At 41.6% G+C, this 17,929-nt stretch overlaps 1 protein-coding gene across 1 annotated transcript in view; it reads right to left on the minus strand.

Annotated features, from left to right (window-relative positions):
- The window catches only part of LOC123498422 (E3 ubiquitin-protein ligase UHRF1-like), a 70,961-nt gene extending 61,785 nt beyond the window's left edge, over nt 1-9,176 (minus strand). Inside the window, exon 1 of the mRNA XM_045245528.1 lies at nt 8,917-9,176. Within this exon, the coding sequence (XP_045101463.1) occupies nt 8,917-9,159 (243 nt within the window). The 5' untranslated portion in view covers nt 9,160-9,176. The remainder of the gene's footprint in view (nt 1-8,916) is intronic.
- Between the last annotated feature and the right edge of the window lie 8,753 nt (nt 9,177-17,929).

Consider the following 17,929-nt stretch of genomic DNA (forward strand, 5'->3'; position numbering starts at 1 on the left):
CACATGTCTGTAAAAAGCCTTGGTTGGTCTTTACATTTATCAATTATATCCTTTTCTTGTTTCTTTCTTTCTTCTCTTCTAATCAACACATATTCATTTCTTGCTCTTTTGTAACTTTCCCACTGCTTAATCCGTCTTTTCCTTCTCCACCTCTTCCATGCATCCTCTTTTCTTGTTCTAGCCTTTTCACATCTATCGTTAAACCAGTCCTGCTTTCCAACTTCTCTATGTTGTCTTATTGGTACAAATTTTTCTCACCTTCTTTGTATATTTTTATAAATTCCTTCCACTTTTCATTTGCTCCTTAGCACTCTTGAATTTCATCCAATTTGTCTCTTGAAAGAATTTCTTTAGGTTTCCAAAATCTGTCTTGGCATAATTCCATCTTCCCACTTTATATTCTTCATTTCTTCTAGATTTCTCTTCATCTATCACCTTGAACTCCAAAACTGCATGATCACTCTTTGCTAAAGGGCACTCCACCCTCATCTCCTCAATGACCATTGGCTCTGTACTAAAGACCAAGTCCAGTCTTGACGATGCTCCCTCTCCTCCAAACCTAGTATCTTCTTTGACCCACTGAGTTAACACATTTTCCATTGCCAGTGTCAATAGTGTATTTCCCCATGTTGTCTCTGATCCTTCCATTGACCAGTCCTCCCAACACACCTCTTTACAATTAAAATCTCCCATCATTATAGTTCGTTCACAGCCACCCAACATTTCTTCCAGACATGTTCCTGTATCACTTATCATTTCTTCATATTCCTGTACTGACCATGCATTTGTCTTAGGTGGTACGTACACCACTATGTAGTGCCTCTTTTTCCTTCATTAGTTTCTGCTCTGATCTTTAGCACTTCTGCCTTTCCCATACCTTTTTCACTTGATCCACCTTTATATCTTTTTTAACCAGCAACATCACTCCTCCTCCCATCTTACCTACTCTATTTCTTTTCCAAACGTTATATTTCCCTTCTCCAACCTTCATCAGGTCTTCTCCCTCTCTCAGTTTTGTTTCAGTAAGACCCACAATATCTGGGTTCTTGTCCCTCAAGTAATCGTTGAGTTCTAAAATCCCCGATATCACTCCATTTATGTTGGAATACATTACATTTCGCTCATATGTAAGTTTCTTTAGTCCTTTCTTGCTGTACTTTTCTGGGTTATGAACCACTTCCTCAGTCTCATATCCAAGATTCTCCAGAAAAACTCTTTCTTCTCTTCTTCTGTCCTCTCTTCATTTTTTCAAAGCCTCCTTTCTCAACTCATTTAACATTTCTCTTTCCTTTTCACCGAGATCTCTTCTCAACCAAATCTTCCTTGTTGTTTCCTGCTGGGCTAGCCTCCATGACTTCTCCACCAATTCATCTACATCCTTTTGTGACTTAAGTTTGATTCTTATTGGCCTCATACCTTCTCTTGTGTATATATATATATAAATATATATATATATACGAGTATATATATATATATATATATATATATATATATATATATATATATATATATATATATATATATATATATATATTGTTCCAGCCTGGCAGCAAAAAATGGTTCAGTTGTTTGTTTACATTTCTCTGTGAGACGCTCCAAGGCAGAACTTCCACGTAGCAAATGGCCAAGATGAGCTGCTCTGTCGTTTTTAATTTATTTTTTGATAATCAATTAACCTTTTCGTCAGGAAGCCATTTTCAAATGTCTTGTGTGATTGTGTCATAGCCTGACTTATGCCATACACAGTACTTGGCCAAGAGTTAAGTAGGAAGGTGTGTCATTTAGCTCTCTAATTTTTGCCTGACAGGTATAAATTGACGAGAATTAGAATGAGAAACATCAAGAAGAGAAGACAACTAGAAACAAACAAACAAATGTATTGTTGTGAGACAGCTGGACTTTCAATTCTGGTCTCCCTTCTCCCTCCATCATGCGTGTTATCTCCCCCTCCAAGGCGCTAGCCTTACCCCATGCCTCACTGCCAGACTTCTCTACCATCTCTCTCTATCATAAGACTGTTACGATCTTTTCAAACACTTTTTCTTCTTACTGCCTTCATCATCACAACTTCACATGACATAGCTCTAACAATAAAACCATTAAAAAAAATTATGTTGAGACAATGGTAGAAAGCTGTACCAGACAAACAATATATATTTCACTGTATAATTATCTCACTTCAACACACTAATAATGACTCAGATAGTGTCCAGTTTAGCAGTGAAACAGCAGATTGCCATGACGCTGCTGATGGCACCTTCCCAACCCTCACATTTTCTAGAGAAGCAGGTATCTTATATGTTATCATTCTATCACGCTCCAGGAAGTCATTATTGTATACACAATCATTTAGTGTGCTTTCACTCATTGTTTTCTTACCCATTTGGGTTATGTACATGTTCTTTTCTCAATTTATACGGGGTTGGGAGAGGATATCCCGCATATCCGGATATTTCACGTATCTGCCAGGGCGATTACTGCACGTATATACTCGTATATACAGGCAACCCCTGCTTAACGAAGGGGTTATGTTCCTATAAAACACCTTCGTTAAGCAAGACTTCGTTAAGCGAACCGATTATAACATGTTTAACCCCTGACTTGAACTTCCATTAAGAGTAAACAAAGCAAAAGTGCATCATAGTACAGTGAAAGGTTTAATGAAAATAAAAATTATGAATTTAAACATTTAGGCAGTTTAATTTAAGTCATTATAATGTACACTAATGTATGTATGTACGTAACTTTATAATGTTGATGATCTTTGATTTATGAAGGAAGGGAGAGTGAAACGGGAAAGACACTAACCGGCAACCTGTGGATTGTAAACAAAGGGCACATCATTGTATCACATATAAAACTTATGTAATACATTTCCACAAGGCTTTCGATTTTATTCATTGTAGAGTCATGAGTTCAAGTGGTTCTTTTAACTTGCAAGGAAGATATGGTCTCATCAGCCTTCTTAATAGAGTCTGCTCACTTGAAAATAGTAGAGACAGTAGCTGGAGTCAAGATGGTGGCAAGCAATGCTATCGTTTTCTCACCTCACGTGTCTGTGAATAATATCCAGCTTCACTTCAAGGGTAAGAGACTTCCTGGTCTTCTTAGCAATGCTAGGCAACATTGAAGGGTGTTTTAGTGGTAAGTGGAGTGAGGGAAGACAAGCTGGTACTGACGCTCTTATTGTTTTGAAAAGGGGGAGTGAGTGGTGCGTGTGTTGTCCACGAGAGGCACTGGTGTATTCAAAAGCCTGTCAGCTTGCGTGATATGGCGGTGCTTTCAAACTTGAAAAAATTACCTGCATAAAATTTCGTTAAAGTGAGTTTGGTGTTCGTTAAACAAGCACATGGTAGTAAAATTAAACCTTCGTTGTAGCAAAACTTCTTTGTGTGAACCATCATTAATCGGGGGTTGCCTGTATATATATATATATATATATATATATATATATATATATATATATATATATATATATATATATATATATATATATAAATAGGAAACTCACGCTTAACAAACGTTTACACATTGAAATTTCGCTACAACAAATGTTTCCTTTTACTACCATCTGCTTGTATAACGAACACCAAACTCACTATAACAAAATCTTATCCAGGTCATTTTTTCAGTTTGAAAGCCTTGCCATATCACACAAGCCGACAGGCTTTTGAATACACCAGCGCCTCTCGTGGACAACACACGCACCACTCACTCCCTTACCCTTCCCCACTCTTAGTTCAAAACAAAAACAGAGTCCAGCACCAGCTCATCATCTCACGCTCAACATGCCACCAAAACACCCTGCAACCAGCCCTGCAATGTCGCCTAGCGTTGCTAAGACCAGGAAGTCTCTTACTCTCAAAGTGAAGCTGGATATTATTCACAGACACGAGAGGCAAGAAAACTAATAGCATTTCTCGCTACTATCTTGACTGACTGTCTCTACTATTTTCAAGTCAGCAGACTCTATTAAGAAGGATGGTGAGACCGTATCTTCCTTGCAAACTAAAAGAACCACCTGAACTCGTGACTTTGCAATGGATAAAATGGAAAGCGTTCTGGAAATGTGGTACACCTAACACTCCGTTATCGCATGAAATTGGTTTCTAAAAAACCACGCGATAGCAGAAAACGCTATAACGGAAGTGAAGAATAAATAGGAAATAAATAAATTGGTGCCTCAACCCAAAAATTTTCCTAAAAAAACAGCTCTGACCAACAGAATACCATGTGCGAGACTGAGGGATGGTGGTGGTGAGCAGAGTGACCAGAACCAATCAGCTCCTTTATTCAAATCACGTGATGTGAATACACAGCGATGACTGGCTGCTGGCTCCTCCTCCTCCTCCTCCTCATGACCATCATCTTTCTCCCTATCCACCTCTTCCTCCTCCTCCTCCTCCTCCTCCTCCTCCTCCTCCCCCATCTAAACATTCGTTGGTGTGCGGTTGGGATATGGGTAGTAGTAGTAGTACTACTACTACTACTACTACTACTACTACTACTACTACTACTACTACTACTATTACTATAACTACTACTATGGGTGAACGATAATGACTTTCCAGATGCGCTAAACACGATAACGGAAGGGCGCGATAATGGAGGATTAGGTGTACGTAAGTTTTGTATGCGGTACAATGATGCGTCCTTTGTTTACATTCCACAGGTTGCCAGCTAGCATCTTTCCCACTCCATTCTCTCTCCCTTCATAAATCTAAGATCAACATTATAAAGTTACTTACATACATACATTAGTGTACATTATAATGACTTAGTCTTAAATTGAACTGATTAAATGTTTAACTTTATAATTTTTACTTTCATTAAACCTTTTACTGTACTATGATGCACTCTCACATTGTTTACTCTCAATGGAAATTTAAGTCAGGGGTCAAAATTATTATAATTGGCTTGCTTAATGAAAATTTGCATAACGAAAGTTTTTTTAAAAACGTAACCCAATCATTAAGCGGGGTTTGCCGCAAGCTGTAACACGTTTTATTAAAAGAAAAAAAAAAACTTGGATCCTAGAAGTACAATTTATTTAAAAATTTAATTATTTAAAAATTCTTTAAATACAGTGGTGCCTCGTAATAATGGACCTCACAGTAACAGATTTCACTCAATAACGAACTGGACTGTAACAGATTTCACTCAATAACGAACTGGACTAACATAACCTAACCAATTTTTTCTTTAACCATTGTGAAGGCTTTCATTTTTTACCCATGAATCCATAGTTACTGAGTGGCCATGCAGTCGAATATACAACATAATAAACAAGCCAAAAAAAGGCATGCTAGATATTATTGTAACTTGTTTTGTTTGTCTACAATTTACAAAACTTGTAATGAGGTGAAGAGTGTCAACTGCTTGCCTGTGGTCATCACCAGAGTACACTCCTGATGCTGGTGATTTGTGGTCCTGGGCTTGTTAGGCCCATGGCCTGCCAAAGTTCCAAAGTTATGCATTTCTGTTTGAATGCTGTTGGGCAAGTAAGGATAATGGACAGACAGACAAACAGACAGACAGAGACAGACAGACACACATACATACATACATACATACATACAGACAGACAGACAGAGAGAGAGAGAGAGAGAGAGAGAGAGAGAGAGAGAGAGAGAGAGAGAGAGACCTGATGCTGGCACATGTGCAGACAACAGACAAATGCAAACTAAACTCTCCAATCTCCAATCCCTTGATTTTTTACTTCATTTACCAGTCTTTACAGGTCTGTGATTTAATTTCTTAATTCTTTTGACTGAGGGCAAGTTAGTATGAAACAAATGACATAACGAGCAAAGTGTTTCATCACCCCGTTCAGCAGCGGTGGCAAAAGCATACCAATGTAAACAAACATGGCCACCTGATCACATTTCTCTCTCTCTCTCTCTCTCTCTCTCTCTCTCTCTCTCTCTCTCTCTCTCTCTCTCTCTCTCTCTTTCCAAGAAGTACTTGTTCACATTGCAGATTACTGTCTTAGATTTACTGTGAGGGTGAATATACAGGGAGTTTACAGCAAGGCAATACTCTATAGTAAGACTGCATGAGGTACAGGCCTGTGAGGTATCTGCACTTGGCAGTCAGTGTAGCACTTCTATGCTAAAATGCCATGTTTAGGATAGGGGAACGCTATTCTATAGAAAACACACCTTAATTTTTACCTCAGCAGCGATATGGAACAAAAGTTAGAAGGATTTCAGAAGTAATTTTGGAAACACACCAATTTACATAGAAAACAGAGGGAGAGAAAGAAAAATAGAGAAAGAGCGTAAGGAGGTGGAACAGCATTAGAAAAAGAAGGCAAGCCTGTTATATATTGGGAAGTGGTAATAATGTGGAAGTGGTCTACTATGACTCTGACAATCCCTTATCTTCCTCCCTTCCTTTGTCACCTCAGTAATGTCCTTCAGGCAGTCATTAAATATCTGTTAAAGATGCCAATGGACCACATGGGAATCAACCATTACACCAAGCAGGAAGCTATATATCTAATTCATCTATTCTTGGTGCAACAAATTTTTATTCTTGTACGATTTTTAAATAATAATGAATCCTTTTTATTTTAACAGTAAGTGAGTAAGATGGATTAAATTATGAAAACATTTGTTTGCATTATTTAAAGAGAATAAACTACTGAAAAAAAGGAAAAGGGATGTTTAAGGGTCTCACACACAAACCGTTCTGTGACAGACAATTCACAATAACGAACAACCCCTTATCCCCAAAGTGTCCATTATCGCGAGGCACAACAGTACTTAAGTCTTAAGAGCTATAAAAAAAGAACATGTTCTCAAAAAAAATTTTGGTTGGCACAAGGAGAGATTTTGTGTCAGAGATTAGGCAAATTTTGGCACACACTCACAAACAGGTTGCCCATCCCTGCTCAAAGTAAAGTAGGTAGGTGGCTGTCATATTTGGGCATATCTGAAGCATTCTTGGACAGAAAGAGAGCTAAAGAAGGGTTAACCACATCACCCTTCTTTTCTGAAGTATCACCACTGACCATATACCCCTTCCTCTTTGATCTACGCATGTACAGCAAGATGGCTGTGTGTCAGTCATGCAAGTGATCAGTAACCCACTGAACCACCAATCAGGGTGAATTCGTCAGGGAATGTGACTAACAAAAGGCTATAAATTGTACCCTTTGCAGCACAAAGTTTTCTTGCACCGGCTCTGGTGCTCAGTCGTCACACATCTTACAAACACCTTTGGCCTCCCAAACAGGTCATAAATAAAGCTCACCAATTCAAAGGAAGTTGGAGGGCTCACTGGGCCTTTGGTATTCCTCCTCCTCATCAGAAGCATAGAAGAAGTAAGTCCTCAGGTGGTAGGGTGCAAGTTGGTCACAGAGTCCAACTTGTCATCCAAATGACTAGCAGGAGGATGTGGGAGTAGCGTCTCACATACATTCATATGCCACAAAGCCCATGGACCATGACCAGCACTGTTCCCTCCCTCCATGGCTGCAATTGGGGAATGGGTTGGCACTGACTGTATGTTGTGGCAAGGAACCACACAAAAGTCAGCTGAAATTTGTCCACCTCTCAAACAGGATGGAGGTGTGTGGCTAACATGGCTCAAGGTAGAAACCTCTGCTTTCAATAACATCCCTAGCCAGCTCACTCTGAAGTAAGCACTAAGGTTGTGAGCACTTATCTCACCCCAGAAAGATACTTAGGCTTTCTCCTAGCCTATTTGGTAGGAGAACATGCATTGTCGTCTGCCAAGCAGCTGCTGTTCACATGAAACTTCCCTCCTTGTGAGGAGCCAGTCATATCTCATAGTGGAACACTTTCATGGTAGCTACCCAAACCCTGTAACCCTAAGCAACCAACACTTGGGGAAGAGGGAGGTCTGGGAGAAACCACCGATGACCATCCCTCACTAATTGAATCAATAAGTATCAACAGCATGAGTTTTCTGTATCCAGGGGTGGATGGGCCTCCAAGCAAAATCATGGACACAAGTCGGGGAGCTGTAATCAAAAGATGGTTAGGAAGCCTAACCATCTCCTCAAATACCTCTTTAACAACCTCCCTAATGGTGGTAGGCTTATTAACAATAGTCATACCAAGAAAGTTAGCAAACTACGACATCACAGTCTGTGTATGAATATCGTGGGAAGGAGGCCCTATCTGTAAAGCTGACAGGCCTAGGTATATACTGGAAGGGGAGGAAAGACCAGAATCCTTAGGTACTTCATCCCCTACTAAGGTCTCAATATCCATATACCCAAGTGAAGAGCATAAAGAATGCAAGGCAAAAAGAAGAAAGCCTCCAGTTGATGTAGGTGTTTGCAAGTCCTCAGCAACATGTCATCATCCTATGCCTGTCACTCCTCACACCAGTTATCAAGAACACAAACCTGGTACCTACACTTCACACAAAAATTATGAGGGTTGAGAGAAGCATAATGTATCTGCCTATTACAGTGTTGCCTTTGCAAGTTCTCCATTTATGCTCACAGGTATGGGGGGAGGTATATGATCCATAGCCAGTGAAGGAAAGAACAAGCTGTACAAAACAAAAATAAATAAATAATAAATAAAAATAACAACTGAAAAGAGCATCAGGGTCAGACATCATGGAGGCAGAAAAAGCAATGCCATAGTAGCCAGGTGGAGAGCTGCTGATTGGTGAAGGAAGGGGGATAGGTTGGCTTCCCATTTTCTGTGAACCCCACCTCATCTTCCTTTCCTCTACTAAGGGACATCTTTAGTGGGTTCTTTTATATTTTGCATCAGGAAAAAAAAAAAGCAGTCCAGCTCTATTCCTATGTCATGTGAAGCAGGTACATACAAGACATTTTCTTATTACCAATGCAAAACTAGGAAAATGTACATCAGGAAGTATAAGTTGATACAGAAAATGTATATCAGGAAATATATGTCAATACTATACCTGCAGCCTGAATTTCCAAAGAGTGCCAACCTCCACACCAGGGACAGGACCAAAGTGATTCTGCGGAACAATGGTGCAAACTTTCTGGCGTCCAGCACATGCAAACCCTTTGCCCCAATCACGGGAGGTGTTTCCCTTGGCAGATGCCATCTTGGCCTTCTTCTTGCTGTCTTTCAACTTCTCTCCAGCCTTCACAATCTCAGTGTCATCATTCTTACACAATGGACAAAACCTGAAAATCATTATGGTACACACTGATGATATCTGAGAAACTTTTCATACTGAATGATAACACTCAAATGAATGATGACAAATATGCAAGTGAGATTAAAACATTGTAAGACTACTGTTCACAAGAAAATTCATGTCTTGAATTTAGATTCTATACCGTTTAATGAAACCACCTTGAGTGTTGATGAAAAAAAAAAAATTTAAAGTCAAAAGGCAAAATATCCAGCACAAGAGGATAGGGGGAAGGTAAGCAGGAAATAGATTTATGAAATTTTTAATGTGAGAAGAAATTGATAAAAAATGTCACTTAAATAAAGGAGAAAGAGTCAGAATTGTTCCTGCATCCCTCCACATACAAGATTTCCAAAACATGCCGGCCAAGTTAATCCAAGAGCCATTTTGATGTTCCTCTCTTGAATCCATTCCTAAGTCAAAACGTAATACAGGTAGTCCTTGATTTATATTAATTTACTTTATACGAATTCAGAGTTTTACAGTGTCCAAAAACAGGGGTTATTCATCACATTGTACGAATTCCTCAGAATTATATGGTTTCAAGAAAGTTAAAATTCGTGCAGCGATTTAGTTAAAAAATGCAGCCACAAGGTGTCACTAGCTAGCTGTTTCCTGCCACCCGCAGCCCTCTCACCCTGGCTGTGCGCCAAGCAGCCTCATTGTTCACCTACACGTGGTTGTGGCAACATCTACCTCTCTCGTGCCCAGTGTTTACCATAGCTCCTAAGCACCCTTCTGTATCTCCAGCTGGCAGTGATATGCCCAAGAGAGCAAGGAAGACATATACACTGGAGGAAAACCTGGAAGTCTTGGACAGGGCAGAAAAAGGCCAGCGAAACAGTGTCATTCAGGCCGCATTGGGCACGAACGAAGCCACGGTAAGGTGCATAAAACGCAACGCAACAAAGATCCGAGAATCAGCTAAGGCAGGAGGTCCACTCAAAGGTAGCCAGTCATCCTATGCTAATCCTGTGGAGATGCAGAGAATGGACAAGATGTTAGCTACGTGGACTGAGCACCAAAATAAGACCCGTGTGCCCATCACCTTAGCGCTAATCAAAGCGAAGGCTGTGTCAATCTATGACACTACCGAATGGGAGAAGAAGCCGTTCATCGCCAGTAACAGCTAGTTCAACAAATTCCAGAAGAGGTACGGTTTCCACAACCTGAATATGGTAGGGGAAGCATCTTCAGCAGATGCTCAAGCTACAGCGAAGTATCCTGCTGTGCTGCAGAAAATTATAGAAGACGGCAATTATTCCCCAAAGCAAGTTTTCAACATTGATGAGACTGGCCTCTACTGGAAGAAACTGCCAAACCGTACATACATCTCCAAAGAAGAAGCCCTCACAACAGCCAACTTGTCTGAGTGTATGGACTTGTTGGCGCAGTCAATGAAAATTCTCAAAGAAAATTACCCAAATATATTGAAAGAAGCACTGCCATCATCATGGAAAAAATGACGTGCTATGATGTTCTTCTCAAAGAAAAACAACTAAAGAAAAAACAGCAATAAATAACAAGCTTCTTCAGACCGCACACACCAAGTCAAGTAATAGAATCAGAGACAGACGACAATGGTGACACATCAGAGGAGGAAGTAGCAAAATAGAAGAAGGTACTAATAAAATAATCTTGTGTTTAAACATTTCCCTTTTTCATAGTCATTTTTATGTCTTTGTAAGTTTATTAATAAAAGCATTAATACGCATAATAGAAATGTGTTTAATGCAAAATGTATACGTACAATGAAACATTATTTTATTTTGAACACATCCTTCAAAGTCTAGCTAGCGGTCATGGTGGTGGTGGTGGTGGTGGTGGTGGTGGTGGTGGTGGTGGTGGTGGTGGTGGTGGTGGTGGTGGTGGTGGTGGTAGTGGTGCAAGGACGCCCCTGAGCCTCGTCCTGGAGGGCAAGGCTGTTCAACCAAGGGACGAAGTGGATCTGCTGGGAGTCACGCTCATGAGGATAGAAAGGGGCTGGAGGTACTGTACAAAGCTCAGGTTGGCTCTTTATGCTAAAAAAAAAGTCTAGGGAGTTGGGTGTTCATTCCTTACTTTATACAATTTTTACTTAATACAGTCCCTTCTGGAATGCATCTACCGTATAAATCAAGAACTACCTGTAGATGATAGTAAAATACAGAACAAATACTTTTCTTTAGAAGTTTAGTCAAATTACAAGGCTGAAATTAGAGGGATAAAGGATGTAATGATGGAGGAACAATGCTTTAGTTATGAATGCTATAGCAAGTCCTTTTTTTTTTTTTTTATGTAAGAGGACCCACTAGCCAAGGGCAACACAAATTAAAAAAAAAAAATCAAATAAATAAAAAAGCACTTAGGTTCTCAAAAGATTGTAAAATACAGAAAACAAATGTCAGGATAAGTGCCTTAAATCTCTCTCAAGAGTTCAACTTTTACGAAGAAAGCAAGGAATTCTAAAGTTTACCAGAAAAAGGCATAAATGACTGACAATACTGGTTACCTCTTGCATTAGATATGTGGACGGAATCGAGTCAAGAAAATTTAATTTTTAAAACTAAAATTAATTTCTTCAATTAGCTGTTTTCACACACACACAAAAAAAGAGTATTTCCACTGTTTTATCTACTTCCTTCCACCAAGATTTAGAAAAAAAAAAAATCCACTTGAGGCTATACCTGGCAGCACAGTGCCCTGGCCCTGCTGAGGGTATCAGCTGTGCCCCACCTCAGTTAATTCTCACATACGGAATCAGACAGAGGGGAAGAAGGAGGGCACTCATTTTTGTATGAAAAAATGGGTCCGTGAAGAAACTAATTTTAGTTCTAAAAATTATATTTCTATCACATACAAAAAGATTACCAGACTCCAACACTAAGGGAGGCAGTAGTCAAAATGATATGCCAGACGTAGAGGGTAAAATGACTGTCTATTGTGGACACTAATCTTTGGTTGAGGCTGAGAAGTAGAGAGGGTGCTGGAGAACGCAGCTTGATACATGGGAGTTCTTTGTGACCTTTGTGTCTCAAAAAACAACAAAGAGAGAAAGCCCTGGGTGGCCATTGATGAGAGCCTTAGGAGTGCTCACAGATCTTAGTCCAAGAAGGTGAGTTTAAGAAAGGTGTTCAGTTTTGGCTACTGACCCCTTCTCGTTAGTCTGGTACTATAGTACCCCTATCAAAGGCAACCTGGGTGGCCTTCCTGTCAGGTGTGGCAACTAGGCCCAAGGTGAAGATATCTCCCTCCTTTCTCACTGTCAAGGAGGTAATGGTCAGCAAAGACTGAATGTATCCTCCAGTGGGCTACTCTCAGGATGGAGGAAACAGAGCATTTCTTCCACTAAGTATGGAGGTAGCCATACCACTGATGTCATGCACACGAACCTTAAACTCGAGACAGGTAGAGTCAGGGATGGAAGCATGAGCTAGGACTAGGAGAAGCAAGCCCTGATTATATGCCTTAAAACTAGGTCATTGTTGAGGTCCAACCCCTAGACTGCAAAAATACTGTTGAGCATGGCCTTGTAGCCTTTGATAGAAGAGGAGGTAAGTCGACAAACTTGTCACAAATAAACAAGAAAATCATCAACTCTCTAGACCATGAGGGCATCTTAGCATATGCCAAGAAATGTGAGACCTTAGAAGAGAAGCCCTGTATCTCAAAAATTGTTTGACAATCTCCATCCTATCAGTTTTAGTTTATGGAGACCAATGTAAAACCTCTCTCATAAGATCCTGTCAGAATTGAAGACTTCAGGGTGGCTCCACCAGCACCCCGACCAGGTCTGGAAACCATTCCTTCTGGGGCCAGTACAGTGCTCCCAAGATGAGTCTTGTGTTCCTGGGTTCCCAAAGCTTGTTGAGCACTTTCTTGATAAGAGGAAGTGGAGGAAAGGCATACAGATCCTGATTGTCCCAGTTGTAGAAAAGGCATCTGTGGCTATGGTTTCGAGATCCTGAAGTTCAGTCATGTGGCAAAGAGATCAACCATCAGGTACCCCAAAACCTACAACAATTGGCAGCAAACACCCATGTGTAGGGGCCATTCCTTGGACAGGACTTCGCATTGTCTGCTTAGGCAGTCTGCCACCACATTGTTGGAGCCTCTGACATACCGAGTCAGTATTTTCACTGAATGAGTGTCTGCCCAGTCTAGGATCTATCATGCCTCATTGTTGAGAAGGATACAGTGAGTACCCCTTTCCCTGCTCCTTTACTAAACCTCATCTTCTTTTCCTAAACCTCATCTTTTCCTCACCGAAACACAGCTGTCTGAGGCAACTAACAGTAGCCTCTTCTCTGTTCCCTCCCACTTTCTCTATTCTCATTTTCACTCCAAAGCTGGATGTTGCATCTATATACGCAACAACTCAACTTGCTCTCGTGCCCACGCTCTTGAATCTTCCGAGTTTTCCACCATCTCGCTTTGACTTAAGTCACTCTCAAACTAAATTCACCTGTGCTGTATATCTCTCCCCTAACTCTTCTGATTATAGTAAATTCTTCGACTACTTAACTTCCGAAGTGGAGTACATTCTGTCCCTCTAGCCTTTCGCTGAGATTTCCATTCTTGAAGATTTCAATGTTCACCACCAGCTTTGGCTTTCAGCTCCCTTCACTGACCATCCTGGTGAACTAGCCTTCAACTTTGCTATCTTCCATGACCTAGAGCAACTGGTGCAACACCCTACTCGTATTCCTGACCGTCTTGGAGACACGCCCAACATTCTTGATTTCTTCCTCACCACTAATCCTTCCGCTTATGCTGTCATCCTTTCATCTCCGTTGGGCTCCTCCGATCACAATCTCATTTCTATATCTTGTCCTATTTTCCAATCCTCCACAGGATCCCCAAAGCGAAGGTGCCTCTGGCGTTTTGCCTCTGTCAGTTGGGGAGACCTGAGGAGGTATTATGCTGATTTTCCCTAGAATGATTACTGCTTCCATGTCAGAGACCCATCTCTTTGTGCTGTCTTTATCTCAACCTAAACCTTCTAAACCTTGGTTTAACTCAGCCTGTTCTCGTGCTATACATGATAAAGAGGTTGCCCACAAAAGGTACTGAGTCTTCCATCTCCTGAATTTCACGCACTTTATATCACTGCCCGGAATCATGCCAAGTCTGTTCTTCAACGAACTCAAACTCCCCTCGAGACTTTTGGCATCTAGCCAAAAACGACTCAAATAACTTCACTTCTTCATCTTTCCCTCCTTTATTTCATCCCGATGGCACCACTGCCATCTCTTCTGTCTCTAAAGATGAACTCTTCTCTCAAACCTCTGCTCACAACTCCACCTTGGACGATACTGGGCTTGTCCCTCCCTCTTCTCCTCTCTCTGACTATTTAATGTCTACAGTTAAAATTCTTTGTAACAATGTTTTCCATGTCCTCGCTGGCCTAAACCCTCGGAAGGCTTATGGACCTGATGGGGTCCCTCCTATTGTTCTCAAAAACTGTGCTTCTGTGCTTGCACCTTGCCTGGCCAAACTCTTTCAACTATGTCCATCTACTTCTGCCTTTCCTTCCTGCTGGAAGTTTGCCTATATTCAGCCTGTTCCTAAAAAGGGTGACCGTTCTAACCCCTCAAACTACCGTCCTATAGCTTTAATCTCTTGCTTGTCTAAAGTTTTTGAATCTATCCTGAATAGGAAGATTCTCAAACATCTGTCACTTCACAATCTTCTGTCTGATCGCCAGTATGGCTTCCGTCAAGGTCGCTCTACTGGTGATCTTCTGGCTTTCCTTACTGAGTCTTGGTCATCCTCTTTTAGAGATTTCGGTGAAACTTTTGCTGTAGCGTTAGACATATCAAAAGCTTTTGATAGAGTCTGGCATAAAGCTTTAATTTCAAAACTGCCCACCTACGGCTTCTATCCTTCTCTCTGCAACTTTATCTCAAGTTTCCTTTCCGACCACTCTATTGCTGCTGTGGTAGACGGCCTCTGTTCTTCTCCTAAATCTATTAATAGTGGTGTTCCTCAGGGTTCTGTCCTGTCACCCACTCTCTTTCTATTATTCACTACTTACCTTCTTAACCAAACTTCTTGCCCTATCCGCTCCTACACTGATGATACCATCCTACATCTTTCCATGTCCTTTCAGAGATAACCAACCCTTCAGGAAGTCAACAGATCACGCAGGGACGCCACAGAACACCTGACTTGCGATCTTTCTAAGATTCCCGACTGGGGCAGAGAAAATCTAAGTTTTCAATGCCTCAAAAACTCAATTCCTCCATCTATCAACTCGACACAACCTTCCAGACAACTATCCCTCTTCTTCAATGACACTCAACTGTCTCCTCTTCCACAATGAATATCCTCAGTCTGTCCTTTGCTCATAATCTTAACTGGAAACTTCACATCTCATCTCTTGCTAAAACAGCTTCTATGAAGTTAGGTGTTCTGAGGCGTCTCCGCCAGTTTTTCTCACCCTCCAACTGCTTACTCTGTATAAGGGCCTTATCCGCCCCTGTATGGAGTACTCTTCGTATGTTTGGGGGTTCCAGTCACACAGCTTTACTAGATAGGGTGGACTCAAAAGCTTTTCATCTCATCAACTCACCTCTTCTGACTAACTATCTTCAGCCTCTTTCTCACCACCGAAATGTTGCATCTCTTTCTATCTTTTATTGCTATTTTCATGCTAACTGTTCTACTGATCTTGCTAACTGCATGCTTCCCCTCCTCCTGCGGCTTCGCTGCACAAGGCTTTCTTCTTCCTCTCATCCCTATTCTGTCCAACTCTCTAATGCACGAGTTAATCAGTACTCTCAATCATTCATCCCTTTCACTGGTAAACTCTGGAACTCCCTCCCTGCATCTGTATTTCCAAATTCCAACGACTTGTCTTCTTTTAAGAGGGAGGTATCGAGGCATTTACTCCCCAATTTTGGCTGATGCTTTTACACTTTTAGAGAGCCGGCAATCAAGTGAGCCTTTTTTTTTTTTTAACCTCTTTTTTTTGCCCTTGGCTGGTCCTCTTCCTACATAAAAAAAAAAAAATGGTGTTGCTGAAAAAGACAGCAACAACAGAATCCCTCAACACCTCTGCAAAGTGGTAGAGCTCTAGGTGCATTGCTGAGTTCTAAAACATTGATGTGGAGAAGTCTCTTCTGGCTATCCCAGAGGCCATTCACTGAGTCCTGGAGGAGGGATGTGTCTCACCCATTGTTCGAGTCATCCATGTAAAGAAAGAAGTATAGGATGGGCAACTGGAGGGTTTGACCCTGCTCCAAGTTCTAGTCTCCAGCCATCATTCCAGGTCCCTCTGGCTGTTGGTGTCACAGCTGATGGGATGGTCATCTTCCACTGAAAGTCTGTCGCACTGCTGGTTGAGCTGGATCTGTAAAAGCGCATTCTCTACCTCGAGGCCAGAACTAGATGAATGAGGGTGGACAAGTGTTTGAGAAGTCTCATTCAGTTCCTTGCAAAGTGGGGTGGGGGGGGTGGGGACTGACAGCTGAGGAAGATGATTATGTCTTGCAGATTTTGTGTCAGGAAAACCTTCAAATGAGGGAAGCAAATCATCATCCTTAGGAAGGTCTTCTTCTGTTCTGGCATCAAGGAGGATTTTCCCCAATTTATGCAAATCCCCAAGGAGGACCACATGGTGGTGAAACAATCTGTTGCTCTTCGAGCCTTGTCTGCAGACAAAGACAGGACTAACTAATTGTCCAGATAACAGGGTATGTAAAAGTCCTGACAATGGAATTCTGCAGAGTCAGGAGCTGTGAGATGAGTAAAGACCAGTGGGGCAGTAGAGAGGCTGAAACAGAGCAAACAAAACTGAAAGTCGATGCCCTCACAGGTAAACTGCAGGAAGCGTCGGCTATATGGATGGATAGGAACCTGAAGGTAGACGTCTTCTAGATCCAGAAAAACCATCCAGTCATTATGATGTATTGCAAATATGACTGTCCTAGCTGTCTCCATCATGAACTTGGTGGTGATGACATAGTTGTTGAGAATGGAGAGGTCAATGATGGACCTGAACTCCCTGGAGGCCTTTGGAACCACAAACATGTGGTTGTAAAAACATGGTGACGGGAATGCCTCCTCTATGGCACCTATGTCCCTCAGTTGCTGGACCTACAACTGAAAGGCTTGTCCTTGAGAGAGCCTGGGGAATAGCCTCTGAAGTCCTTGAAGTGACTGTTAAGAGACCAGAGGGCAAAGAAGGGGGATTCTATAGCCTTCCCTGAGAACTCAGAGTCCTTTGGGCAAAAAGATGGGGTTGGTCTTCCAGTGGTAGAGGTATTGGGCCTTGTAGTAGTAGAGGAAGAAGTCCACTATTAATGTGTCAAGGGCAGGATGTGGTCATGCTAGAGCCCGGATTGCGACCTAGTGAAGAGCCATATCAGCATTGCTTTTAGAGGAATGGATGGCCTCCTAGAGTTTGTCCTTACCAAGAAGGAGTAGGGGACCTCCAAAGGATGCCCCTCTTCACCTGTGAGAAGGTGAGTCTGAGGTGACTCAGGTAGGCCTCTCTCTTCCAGGCCCACAGTTTGGTGACAACGTATGTAGAGTCTGCAGGCATCGTTGAGGGCCATACGAATGGCTTTAACCCTTTAAATACAAGCTCGTACGCGTGTACGAGGTATGGGCCCTCGTACGCGCATACAACCTCGTACACGTGTACAATATCGCGCCTTACAATCGTATAGGGGCAAGTACATGCTTGTATTATTTCGTTTCTTTGTTTCTTTGGCTTGTATGCTAGCCTGGGATGTACGTGAGTCATGCATGACTCCACCTACAATACCCCTCTAGCCAATGGGCA

Source organism: Portunus trituberculatus, chromosome 48 (assembly GCF_017591435.1).
Source record: "Portunus trituberculatus isolate SZX2019 chromosome 48, ASM1759143v1, whole genome shotgun sequence".
Lineage (NCBI taxonomy): Eukaryota > Metazoa > Arthropoda > Malacostraca > Decapoda > Portunidae > Portunus > Portunus trituberculatus.